We start from the raw sequence: 14,244 nt of genomic DNA on the forward strand, positions 1-14,244 counted from the left end.
TTTTTTCTAAAATCTAAAAGATAATGTATATATTATAATTTTAATGATTGAAAGAAATAATTTACCTCTTATTATAAAAATATAATTTATTATTCTCTATAAAAATATCCAAATTTTTTATCCATAGTATATACTTCTAGACATAAGAAAATTATATATTATGTAAATTGTAAATCAATTATTAATAAATGAAATAAGAAAATGATTTAGTAAATTGTAGTAGAGATAGAGAAGAAAGAGGGTTCCGTAAATTGCTGTAGGGAGAGAAAGAGAAAGTGTGTGTGAGAGTCTCTCTCTTTGTTTTGTCCTAAACCTCTCTCTCTCTAGAATTTAATTTCACGATTTTCTCTCTCTAGACTTTGTCTTCTTCGATCTGCAACTGCATAACGTAACACCTCTCTCTCTCTCTCTCTCTCTTCCTTTGCTTCATTGCTACGTTTCTCTACATGAATTATGAAACGCTTCACGTTCGGTGCGTTTTCGTCCTTTTCTGTGCGCAATGTTCGCTTTCTTCTTCTTCTCAGCGTCGTTTTCTGTGAAAATAATTTTCAATTTGGTTGCTTTTGTTACCATCAACCTGAATTTAATAATTGTTGTTGTTGTTAATGTTATTACTTGCTTTTTGGGAGAAATTGAAGAAAGTTAAAAGTTTTTTTGTTTGTTTCAGCTGTTTTGAATTTTGAAGGTGAATGCATTGAGACATTGTGTTATCTTGTTGATTTGATTTCTCAAAATTATCAGACCTGATAACTGGAACGAGTATGTAACAGGATCTAGGTAGTTCGTGATTTTTTCTTCTCAAAATTTGTGATGCAAGGGTATTATAGGAATTTTAATTTTAGTTTCAATTGATGGAATTTTTTCCATGTTGATGTTATTCTGTTTTCAATTTTTAATGCATGTATCTAGATTTATTTGGTTTGAATTATTCACAATATGCTGATTTTAGTGGTAATTCTGTTCATTTGCTGAAGTTAATTTTTTATGTCTTTGTTAGGTTTTAGAAGAAGAGATTGGGGCATGGGGTTGTAAATTTAATGGTTCTCTATATGTGAGATTTTGGATTTTCTTCTTGGTGGTTGAATATAACTACCACCTTGAGCTGAAATCCGGGTAAATGGCACGGGGGAGAATAAGGGCAAGGCTCCGCAGGAGCAATCTTTACACATTCAGTTGTCTTCGGCCTTCTACCACCGAGGAGGCACCTCATCCTCTTCAAGGTCCTGGCTTTTCGCGAACTGTGCATTGCAACCAGCCTCTGGTCCATGAAAGGAAACCTTTATTTTACTGCAGGAATGATATATCCACGACGAAATACAATGTTATTACTTTTTTGCCCAAGGCACTTTTTGAACAATTTCGAAGGGTAGCTAATATATACTTCCTTTTGGCTGCATGCCTCTCAGTCACTTCGATGTCACCTTTCAGTCCACTAAGCATGATTGCTCCTTTGGCTTTTGTTGTGGGGCTTAGTATGGCAAAGGAAGCATTGGAAGATTCACGAAGGTTGGTTCAGGATGTCAAAATTAATCGACGGAAAGTTAATCACCATAAAGGCAATGGTGTTTTTGGTCCAAGGTCATGGCAGAAAATTATGGTTGGGGATGTGGTAAAAGTAGAAAAGGATCACTTTTTTCCAGCTGATCTGCTTCTCTTGTCGACTAGTTATGAGGATGGGATATGCTATGTGGAGACAATGAATTTAGATGGTGAGACCAACTTGAAGGTGAAAAGATCTTTGGAGGCTACCTTGACTCTGGATAATGATGGAGCTTTTAAGGATTTCACAGGAACAATACGTTGTGAAGACCCAAACTCCAATCTTTACACCTTTGTTGGAAACTTAGAGTATGAACGCCAAGTTTATCCTCTTGATCCTAGTCAAATTCTCCTCAGAGATTCTAAGCTCCGGAACACTGATTACATATATGGGGTGGTCATTTTCACTGGTCATGATAGCAAAGTCATGCAGAATTCCACAAGATCCCCTTCAAAAAGGAGCACAATAGAGAAGAAGATGGATTATATCATATACACTCTCTTCACTGTCCTTATTTTTATATCCGTTGTTAGTTCCATAGGATTTGTTGTAAAGACTAAGTACCAAACCACAAAATGGTGGTACTTACGGCCTGACCACATTGATAAGCAATATGATCCCCAGGAAATTGGAACGGCTGGGATGAGTCATCTGATTACTGCACTCATTCTTTATGGATATTTGATACCCATATCGCTTTATGTTTCGATTGAGGTTGTGAAGGTTTTACAAGCAACCTTCATCAACCAAGACATTCAAATGTATGACGAAGAAACTGGGACTCCAGCTGATGCACGGACATCAAATTTGAATGAAGAGTTGGGTCAGGTGGACACCATCCTCTCTGATAAAACTGGAACTTTAACTTGTAATCAGATGGACTTCTTGAAGTGTTCCATTGCTGGTACTGCATACGGGGTGCGTTCCAGTGATGTTGAAGTTGCTGCAGCAAAGCAGATGGCTTCTGATCTTGAGGACGATGATTCAGATCTCTCCAATTTCCCCATGCCCAAGACTAAAGTTTCATGGGAAGATGTTAGAAGAGCTGAAGAAATTGAACTGGAGTCTGTTGTTACTTCCAATAGTGATGAGGATCATAGGCCCACCATAAAAGGATTTGGTTTTGAAGACAACCGTCTCATGAATGGTAACTGGTTGAAAGAGCCCAATGCTGATGTTCTTTTGATGTTTTTCCGAGTATTAGCAGTTTGCCATACTGCCATTCCTGAGCTGAATGAGGAGACTGGCAAATATACATATGAAGCTGAGTCACCTGATGAAGGGGCCTTTCTTGTAGCCGCAAGAGAGTTTGGTTTTGAGTTTTTCAGAAGGACTCAGTCAAGTGTTTTCACACGTGAAAGATTATATGCTTCAGGAGAAGTGGTTGAAAGGTGAGCATTCATTGAAACTCTTTTCCTCATCCAGTTCTTCTTTTTGGTCACAAGTGCTTCAAAACTTGCTTTTTCCTTCCAGTTATTTCAATTTTTTTCCTTTGTCTTTTTTCTGTATTTTTAATTACTTTTGGGTGAATTATACAGAGAATACAAACTTTTGAATCTGATGGATTTTACTAGTAAAAGAAAGCGCATGTCAGTGATAGTGCGTGATGAGGACGGAAACATTTTTCTTCTGTGCAAAGGGGCTGACAGGTTTGCTTACAGAATCTATTATTTCGATCTATGATACTGACTATTTATAGCTGAATGGACGGTGTTAATGACCAAGAGGACCTTCTCTCAGTTTCTACATTAGAACAAAGGAAATTGAAAACCTGTTCAAGCTTGTGGAGTTGAAACATGGCTTATTGCTACTTTACAACATAATCACAATTCACAAGAACCCCCTGCTTCCAAAAACATACAAGCATATGCTCTCATAGAGAGATTGGGTGAGGCTATTGGCACTCCTAAATGCCTCTTCACATTCTTTATGACCAATCACAAGTTGGTAAAATAAAAAACTAAAAGTATGATTGGTTGACAAGGACTGTGAGTGGGCAATTTCTAGTGATAATAGCCCCACACTGAGATTTTTAACATCTCTCTTTAGACTCTGACATCCATTATTTTCTTGCTTGGTTGTGCAGTATTATATTTGATCGATTGTCAAAGAATGGAAAAATGTATCTGGATGCTACTACTAAACATTTAAATGAATATGGAGAAGTTGGTTTGCGAACCCTAGCCCTGGCTTATAGAAAGCTTGATGAGCAAGAGTTCTCAGCTTGGAACACTGAGTTTCAGAAAGCCAAAGCAACTGTTGGAGCTGACAGAGAGGCAACACTTGAGCGAATATCAGAGATTATGGAAAAAGAGTTGATCCTTGTTGGGGCTACCGCTGTGGAAGACAAACTGCAGAAAGGGGTAGGCTTATGATCCTTTGCTGTTTTATCTACTTCAAGACTTCTTCAACCAAATTCAATTTTTATCTCCTCAGGTGCCCCAATGCATTGACAAACTTGCTCAAGCTGGTCTCAAGATCTGGGTGTTGACAGGGGATAAGATGGAAACTGCAATAAACATTGGGTCTGTCTACCACAAATTGTTTAGCTTTATAAGACTTATGTCATTTCTGTTCTAATAGTTAAGGTTGAACTTACTCAAAATTGCCTACGGAAAAGTATAATGAAATTGCATTTTCTGTGGTACAGATTTGCTTGCAGTTTGCTTCGACAGGGCATGAAGCAGATCTGTATAACTACTCCGAATTCAGAAAATGATGGCAAAGAGGTATATATCTTATTGAGAAAGAGTAAAAGAAAATACTTTATGAACTTGAGTTTTATCTTATGTTAGGATTACTTCTTTTTATCACACCAGGTCATAAGGGACAACATTATGAATCAAATCACCAATGCCTCACAAATGGTAAAGCTAGAGAAAGATCCTCATGCTGCATTTGCATTAATTATCGATGGGAAAACTCTGACATATGCTTTAGAGGATGATATGAAGCACCAATTTTTAGGATTGGCTGTTGATTGTGCATCTGTCATCTGCTGCCGTGTGTCTCCTAAGCAAAAGGCATTGGTAGGACCTCCCTCCCACTCCCTTTTAGTTGTAATTTTGTGGGCTCTCGTCTAATATTTAATGGTTTTCAGTTGTTGATTATTGGAGTTAAATGTGTGCTTGATTGCACACGAGTCCATCTTAGTTAGGCAGGAAAAGTTAGGTCCAGTTAAATTCAGATGGAACCATGAGTTAAGAAGTTGTGCACATTAGTGATTGCAATATTTCTGTAGGTAGTATTTATTAATCTGTCACTGTATAAATATAGAATGTACTCTTTTTGTATTGTCATAAGTTTTTGCTCTCTTGGCATCAGGTGACAAGGTTAGTGAAAGAAGGAACTGGGAAGACCACTCTAGCAATAGGTGATGGTGCAAATGATGTTGGTATGATTCAAGAAGCAGATATTGGTGTTGGAATCAGTGGGGTTGAAGGTATGCAGGTCAGTGACATACATGACTAGCTCTTTAAACATAATTTTGTCAAGCAAAACTATCAACTGCATATGATGCGTTGATTCTAACCAACACTGTTGCAAATTGCATCTGCGTCTGTTTTATATATATATATATATATATATATATATATGTAGCTTTAAAATTTTATATTTTGGTCCCTCAAAATTTTCACATTTACTAGTTTGGTCTCTCAAATTGAAAAACCCAAAATGGTCCCAAAAAATTTCAAATGTGGATCAAATTAGTCCTTTTTAGGGTCAAATTAGTCTTTATCAGGTTTTATAAAACATGTTAAAAAGGACAAATTTGACCCACATTTGATATTTTGGAAATCGTTTTGGTTTTTCCAATTTTTGAAGGACCAATCTGGTACATGTAAAAAATTTGAGGGACCAAAATAGGTATTTCCTCTATTTTAATGATAAGGTTGGAGAGAGAGAACCTGCCGTGTTGTTTTTACATATGTGGGCTCCATTTGTCAACATGTGGACCAGATTTCTTGTCAAGCCTTTCTGGCAGCCTTCTTGTTGTAAAAAATATGCAGTACAAGATCGAAGTTTTCTTTGCATTATTAATAATCATTCTCAAAATCATTTCTGCTATAAATATAGGAAAAGGAGACACTTCTTGCTATAAATGAAGTACAAACTTTCTGCTGTTCATCCCAGTATCCCATGATTGCTGGAGTTTAGGCTTGCTAGCCAGTGTTAATTGACATTATGTCATATTTATTGTATGTTAAATAGAAGTATCTTCTTGTTTTGTCCATTACAGTTTTTTTTTTTGAATAAGCTGAATTAGGAACTGTCATCCTATCAGTATATTTAGTAAAGTTGTTGCTTTCCTTCATCTACATATTTAAAATTAGCCAAATTGTCTAATCCCATTTTCATGTTTCCTGTTAATCTCATGTAGAATAATTTAGTTAAAAAATATGGTTGGCCCGTGTCCACTTATTAATTGTCATTTTCATATTTGCAATTTTCATTTTCATATTTGCAAGTCAAGAAAGTGCACATGTATGTTTTTCTGTGTGGAATCATGTAAGATTTCTACAAGTTGTGGAACTCAAGCTTGCAACTTCCTTTCAGGCAGTGATGGCTAGTGACTTTGCTATTGCCCAATTTCGATTTTTAGAGCGGCTTCTAGTAGTCCATGGACACTGGTGTTATAAGAGAATAGCACAAATGGTAATTGATTGATATTCATCTCGAGCATTATTCACACATATTGGATGCCTTGTTTCATTGTCTTGTGTGCTGTGCATCCTTTGCATGGATAAAAACAGCACCTAACATTTTCTTTTTACATTCTGTATCTTTCTAATTTCTATTATGCACTTATTCCTGCATTTCTCTTCTGAACTGAACTATATTCTCCACGCAGATATGTTATTTCTTCTATAAGAATATAGCATTTGGCCTCACCATCTTCTACTTTGAGGCCTTTACAGGCTTCTCTGGTCAATCAGTTTATGATGACTGGTACATGATATTGTTCAATGTTGTTCTGACATCATTACCTGTCATTTCACTTGGTGTTTTTGAGCAAGACGTTTCATCCGAAGTTTGCTTACAGGTTCATTCCCTTGAAATATCTTCGATGTATTTCATACTCATCCATGTTTTCGAATAATCTAACCTCCTGATGAGTTGTTGGCTTTTGCAGTTTCCTGCACTGTATCAACAAGGCCCCAAAAATTTGTTCTTTGACTGGTATAGAATATTGGGATGGATGGGAAATGGTCTCTATTCCTCTCTAGTCATCTTCTTCCTTAATATCGCTATCTTCGACGACCAAGCATTCCGTTCTAATGGCCAGACCGCTGATATGGCTGCTGTTGGGACCACAATGTTCACTTGCATCATCTGGGCCGTAAACTGCCAGATTGCGCTGACAATGAGCCATTTTACATGGATTCAGCACCTGTTTGTATGGGGCAGCATAGCCACTTGGTACCTCTTTCTCTTGTTATATGGCATGCTTTCTCCACAGTATTCCAAAACTGCTTACCAAATACTGGTTGAAGCTCTAGGTCCTGCACCTATATATTGGTTAGCAACACTTTTAGTTACAGCTACATGCAATCTTCCTTATCTTGCCCATATATCCTTCCAAAGAAGTTTCAATCCCATGGATCATCACATTATCCAAGAAATCAAGTACTACAAGAAGGATATTGAAGATCAACACATGTGGACCAGGGAGAGGTCTAAAGCAAGACACGAAACCCAGATCGGATTCACGGCAAGAGTGGAAGCAAAGATCAGACAATTGAAAGGAAAACTGCAGAAGAAGCAATCTTCCATGGGTATCATCTCATCATGACACTACATAATTTAACAATTTTGGGCATCTTTTAGGGGTTGCAGGTTTTTATTTTATGATTTCCCCCTTTTTTTAATTCTTTGCCTGCTTATATTGTTTGATTAAATGAGCTGAAGTTGAAGTCCCATGGGAGCTCCGTACATCTACTATTGTCAGACCCTACTAGATGAGAGTCTCGTGCATTGAGCCGCCCTCTTTAGAAAAAACATGGGAGCTGTTGTATGTAAACATGTATTTACGTAGAAGAGCTGAACAAATGGTTAAATTCTGAATGACCAGTGTGTAATACTCATACCACTTGATTAGTATTCCTGTGGCTTTGCATAAATGAAATAGTAGCCAATTTGTATTTATCTTTTCTTTTTAAGTTATGTTGGGACTAGGCATCATTTGGAACTTCAACTTTCTAAAATTGCCTCCAAATAGGGTGAAAGGCCATTTTTATTACTGAACTGAACTATTCAATGGTGAATTCTCTGATGGCATAAAAATGGGGTAATTTAAGTCATTTTGACGTGGTCCAATGAGCATGTGACAAATGTTTTTATCTTGTCCTCGATTTCATTTGACATATATTTAGGTGATAGTTTCAGTCATAGTTATAAACTATCAAGTTACCCGTGCATTTGCACGGGACGATATTTTTTGCCGCATGATTAAGAACACATTACATGTGCATTTATGATTAAGAATATGTATGTTGCTCGTGCATTCGCATGGTTAAAACCATATATATTACCAGTGTATTCATATTGTTAAAACTTATTAACTATATATAAAATCATACGGTCAAACCATACGGTTTAACTGTTTAAATTGGATAAACTTAATATGGGTCATCTACTGGTTTAACATCTTGCTCGACTTTCTCAACATTGTTTTTTACACATACATAACATGATATAGTTAGTAGTATCCTATTAATCAAAAAAATCATCAATAAATTTATAATTTCATTATTATTTGATTCTAAAATAAGATTAGTATAAAAATAAATATTATTTAACTCTAAAATAGCTACAAACAATATGTTATGATTCAAATTATTATTTTAATATTGCTATAGTAACATTATATTTTAATATTGTATAGGTAATCATATTCCTTTTATTTTTAAATAAATCACATGTCATGAAGGCTTGAGAGATTGACACATGTCATGAGGGAGTTCTTGAGAGATTGATACATGTCATTGAGAGATTGACACATGTCATGAGGGCTTGAGAGTTTGACACATGTCATGAGAGAGTTTTTTTTATTATATAGGTAATAGAAACCGTTTCGTACCGGTCGATTCAACCGGAAAACCGGTGAACTGGACCCCTAACCGGTACGGTACAGGTGTTCAACGACCAAGTATCAAACCGGTCAAAAACCGGTCAAAACCGGTGAACCGGACGGTATTTTACTAAACCAGCCGGTTTATACACATATTTGTTTTTTAAAAAAAAACTTAAAAACTTGAAAATCCCTTATAATGTGACCCACATTTCCAACAATTCTTCAACCCTTCAAGGCACATACTTCCAAAATATACTTAGATTACACCTTTTGGTTCCTAACATACATTTGTATAATCTTGGAGTACTGTCTGAAGATAGGATTTGGTATAAAAATATAATATTCATATGAGACAACTTTGACTCATTGGTATTAAATGTTAAAACTCCAAATTTATTTGTTTTGTAGAGTGAGTTGTGAACTTATGTCATTTATTTATATTTTGCGGTTGTTAAGTGATACTTTTGGATTGATATATGTTTTTTAATTTAGACTTTGAATTTATTAAAGACTTAAAGTTGTTTATTTATGTGAATTTTGAATAGATTATAAATATGGATTATAAATTTGAGTATCTACCTATTTGAAATTTTTTTGTTATAGGTTTATATATATAAAAATATAAGTAGTATGTCCGGTTTAACCGGCATGCGGTTTAACTATTGAACCACTGGTTGAACCACTATACAATTATACCAGTACCCTGACTGGTTTGATAACCGGTACGGTTTTAACAACACTGGTTTCAGTGTTGATAAAGATGAGAATGTATTAATGTCACTTTGAGGTGTCCTGATCAATGTGACAACTAGACTTTATTGTCTCAATGGTTGCTTAGCCATTCCTAATTATCATTGTACATACCATGTTATATTTTCATGTTTATTTACTTCATTTTTTTATTTAAACATTGATATTAAAGCCTTCTCAATAAATTATAAAATATTAACCATATATTTTATTTAAAAAAATCTAACCCCAAAACTCTAACCTCCCTTAAAAAGTCTAAACCATAAACACTAAATGATGTATCACAATTATTCAAAAGATGAAACTCATGACCATTTTTCCGTCGTTAATATAACTATTACTTTTATATTTTATGTGAAAGAATTTTGGAGAACAAAAGTGACATCAAGAAAACAAGTGAGTGATATTTGCTTCATCTTTAATGTAGTTTATTAAAAGAAAGATTATTCACTTATATATTTTTAATTAGTACAAAAATTTAATTAATCAATTATGTTCATTATTAATTATATATTATTACAAAATATTTTATTTAATTGTCTATTATTAAGAGATTTTTATATTAATTGTTGGTAACAGGAGTAGATGTTATGTGTAACTTAGACAATACACTAATTAAGGAGAAACTTGGTTGGGTTCCAAGTTCAAACCATGAATGTTATTAATGTGGCGAAATTTATTTTTATCTTGGTACTTTATAGTTTATAGAAAGGGGATATGTTTGAAGATTCAATCAAACCTAAATATGAAATCTATAAACTTTATACATTTCATATTTAGGTTTGGTTGAGTCTTCAAACATATCCCCTTTCTTCTGTATTGATAACTTTATTCTGGGAATTTGATGCACCATCATTTTCAGGGAAAGAGTAATGAAATAAGAATGAGATTTACCTAACGGCAATATTTTAAATTCTATGTCACATTCTCAAAAGCATGTATTTGTGAACACCTATTTTTTTCCCTGCTTATTTAAATATAATAAAGTGAAAAAGGATAACAAATAATTTTATAAAGTTCAATAGTTTTTTATAAATAAACAAATCCTATTAGTTTTTCTTTTTTAAAAAAGATAATCATATCCATAACAAATCCTATCAACATTTAAAAAAGAAATAACAAATCATATTAACATTTTCAAAATATAGCATATTCATCATGTGAGAGCTTCATATTTTCAAATATAACAATATTTAATTGTCTTCGGTTGAAACAAGTGAAAAACACGAAAGAACTTAATTTTCTACATGCACAACCAACACACTAGAGATAATAAGAAATGTGTAGTGAACTAGTGATAAGTGGCTGGCCTCACACTAATCCATGAACTTCCCACCTTGACTCTATTAATTGTACTGTCAATCCCACGTTTCATCGGTACTTGTTTTTTTGGGTTTGTTCCATTTGTGGCTTATAAATATGTTGTTGTAGCCAATATCATATACTCCTTTGTGTGCGATAAAAACTATACCGTGTTGGTCGTACATATATTGAATTAGTCACATATCAAAACCGGTTAAAACCTGTCGAAATTAGTGAATCGGTCGAAATTTGACTAAACCAGTCGGTTTATACACATATTCTTTCCAACCATTCTTCAACATTTCAAGACACATGCTTCCAATGCATACATATATTACAGTTTTTGGTTCCTAACATTGGTGTGTAATCTCATTGACATTTGTGTAATCTTGGAGTCAACTGTCTGTATGTAGGATTTGATGCAAAAATGATGGAACCTCGATATGAGACAACTTTGACTATTTAGTGTTAAAAGTTAAAACTCCAAATTTATTTATTTTGTACGGTGAGTTATGAACTTGTGTCATTTATTTATATTTTATATTTGTTAAGTGATACTTTTGGAATTGATATATGTTTTGCAATTTAGAATTTGAATTTGTGAAAGACTTAAATTGTTTGTTTATGTGAATTTTGAATAGATTATAAATATGAATTATAAATTTGAGTATCTACGTATTTGAGATTTTTTTGTTATATGTTTATATATATATAAATATAAGTTGGTATGTCCCGTTTAACCGGCATGCGGTTTAATTACTAAACTACTTGTTGAACTACTGTACCACTATACCAGTATTCTGTCCAGTTTGATAACCAGTATGATTTTAACAACATGAAGTCCTTTCTTTCATTCATTTATTCTAAGTTACATGTATTATTTATTTTCACCTTTTGTTATATTATTTTATTCATTTAGAGTTTTTATTTAGTGCTCTAGACATGTTTAAGATTACTTTGTTAACATTTATTTTATTTTCATATGCTTAATAGTAATAATGTGAACAATAAAAACAATAACAATAACATAAAATAGTTCTTTAATAATGATTAAATATTTAAAATAATGCTTGAAATGCATAAGTTACGACCACAAACATCCTCTAGGCCAAGAATTTGGTGAAAAAAGTTTTCTTATTCTGAAAGCTAAGAACAATCTCAGCCATTTCATTCATGCAGAAATCTGATTTCATCAATCTAAACATAAAAGCGAAACATGCACGTAAGAAAACAAAGAAAGACATGAAGAATATTGATGTAAGCTTGACTTGATAAAGACTTCCCCTTTTTTCCCTATGCAATCAAATCCTAAGTTTTTAAAGTTAGAGAAATCCTTGTTGCTTACATTTAATTCAAGGACCATATATTGAGCTATAAATGTACAAATTTCCTTTAAATAACTGGATTTTAGGAAGAAACCCGTTTAGGAACTCATATTAAATCATTTCATACTCATACGGAAAGTGATACATGTCACTTATAAATCAATCACTAATAAATAAAATATTATTTTGCAAAATAATAATTTTTTTTTGGTATAAAGATTTATAAGAGAATTTAATAGGAGAATTTATCATTTTTCAATCCGGAAATATGGATGCACTATTCTTAAATTAATTTAACATAAACATCTTCAAATTATCAAATGGAAATAAACTTTAATATCAAAGTGAAAAAAAAGGTAAGAATTTAAAACGAGCTAAACAATTGACTTAAAAAATCGGGATACCATTTTCACATTTTTGTCATGAATTTATTAATAAAAAAGAAACAGGAAAATCAGCCACCATGGCATCCGAGGAAGATGAGGTCACTACTTCCTATGTGGTGGCTTGTCGTTCGTAAGTATTTATTTATTGTCCATATTTGTTTTTTTGGAAGTTGACATATATTAAATCAAATCAATCCTTAAATTGAATTTTACATCATATACTAGTATTTTATTATTTTGAAAGCAAACTTTTTTATTTTTAATGCAGAATGCAACTACCATAGTTTAAAATAGAAATGGTTTAATACAGACCCCTATCATTAATTTTACTATATTAGGTGGTCACATGTCACTAAGTTAGATAACAAATCAACAATTTACAAATAGAGTCTAACATCTATACATTATGTAATGTAGAAAGACATTGTGTATGACAAGTATAGATTCAATGAATATACCTATTTTGTTATTGATTTCTTAAGGAAGAAGAAAGAACAAAGTTATATAGGTTTTACTCAAGATAACTTGAGAAGCAAATAACAAACTTAACTAACCTTTGACAATCCTAAACTAATTCTAATTTGATCATATGGCAAAATAGAAAAGAACTCAGCTACTAATCTAATATCCTAAACTACCCTTAAGACTAAATAATATTGATAAGCCAAGTTTGGTGCAACAACACAAAAACTTGTGCAATTGATGCATGTTGTTTGGCCCAAGGCACTCAGTCAACTCCAAGGAAATTGGTGCATCAACTAGTCTGGATGCTCAATATTCAACAATAGCAAGACAATAACACTGCTTGATCAATGTGCATCAAAAACTATCAAATCAAATAAGGCAAGAAAGTAAGTAAGTGAGTTTAATACCCCCTCAAGCTGGAGAGTAAATATTTATTACTCCCAACTTAGATAAAAAATGATAAAATGAAGAGGTTTCAAGAGCCTTAGTTAGAATATCAGCTGTTTGTTCATTGGTGTGGATGGGTAGAAGATGATAGAGCTTGTTTTGTAGATGTTCCCTTACAATGTAGCAATTAATTTCAATGTGCTTAGTTCGCTCACGGAAGACTGCATTTGCTGCTATATACCTGACATAATCATTATCACGATACAATATGGCAGGTTCGTTATAAGGAACCTTGAAATCTTTTAGTAAAAATGTCAACCATTGAACCTCACATGAGGCAATGGCTAATGCAGGATACTCTGCCTCAGATGAAGATCTTGAAATAGTTGGTTGCTTCTTGAATTTCCAGGACATAAGGGAATCACAATGAACATGTAATACTTTGATATGGATCTTCTAGTGGCAGGGAAAGAGGCCCAATTAGAGTCAGTAAAGCCTTTAATTTGAAGGGTAGATGTGGTTGGATACAACAAGCCTTGACCAAGGTAGTTCTTGATGTATCTAAGAATTCTAGTTAAAGCTTGATGATGTTTTGTTGTTGGATTGGGCATGAATTGGCTTAATTGTCGAGTGGCAAAACTTAAATCAGGACGAGTGTTTGTTAAATATAGAAGTCTACCAACCAATTGCCTATACAAAATAGGATCATGAAATAAGGTGTTGTCCTATTGATGTAAGTTGGCATGCTCAACCATAGGGATAGGAACAACTTTAGAATGTAGGAAACCAATGTCAGAAAGTAAATCCAAAACATACTTCCTCTGGCATAAGGTGATTCCTTTATGGTTTCAGACCACTTCCAATTCAAGAAAATATTTCATGGTACCTAAATCTTTGATTTTAAAACAAGCATCAAGATGGTTTTTAACAAAAAAAGATCTTAGAGCTGTCATTTCCAGCAAGGATGAGATCATCCACATAGATGAGAAGGGAAATGAATTTAGAGTTGTGGTA

General features: G+C 33.6%; 1 protein-coding gene across 3 annotated transcripts; it reads left to right on the forward strand.

The window, feature by feature from the left end:
• Window positions 244-7,695, forward strand: LOC109347876 (probable phospholipid-transporting ATPase 4). 3 transcript variants are annotated; one of them, XM_019587980.1, is made up of 11 exons: window positions 244-472; window positions 998-2,931; window positions 3,079-3,189; window positions 3,627-3,903; window positions 3,977-4,065; window positions 4,191-4,269; window positions 4,360-4,569; window positions 4,865-4,990; window positions 6,098-6,196; window positions 6,393-6,584; window positions 6,675-7,695. In XM_019587980.1, the coding sequence occupies exons 2-11, from the start codon at window positions 1,118-1,120 to the stop codon at window positions 7,332-7,334; spliced, it is 3,657 nt and encodes a 1,218-aa protein (XP_019443525.1). In that variant the 5' UTR covers window positions 244-472; window positions 998-1,117; the 3' UTR covers window positions 7,335-7,695. The 3 variants fall into 3 exon arrangements, with proteins under 3 accessions (XP_019443525.1, XP_019443523.1, XP_019443524.1); XM_019587978.1 differs by having other exon boundaries at window positions 244-388; XM_019587979.1 differs by lacking the exon at window positions 244-472 and adding an exon at window positions 668-777.

This window comes from Lupinus angustifolius, chromosome LG05 (assembly GCF_001865875.1).
Source record: "Lupinus angustifolius cultivar Tanjil chromosome LG05, LupAngTanjil_v1.0, whole genome shotgun sequence".
Lineage (NCBI taxonomy): Eukaryota > Viridiplantae > Streptophyta > Magnoliopsida > Fabales > Fabaceae > Lupinus > Lupinus angustifolius.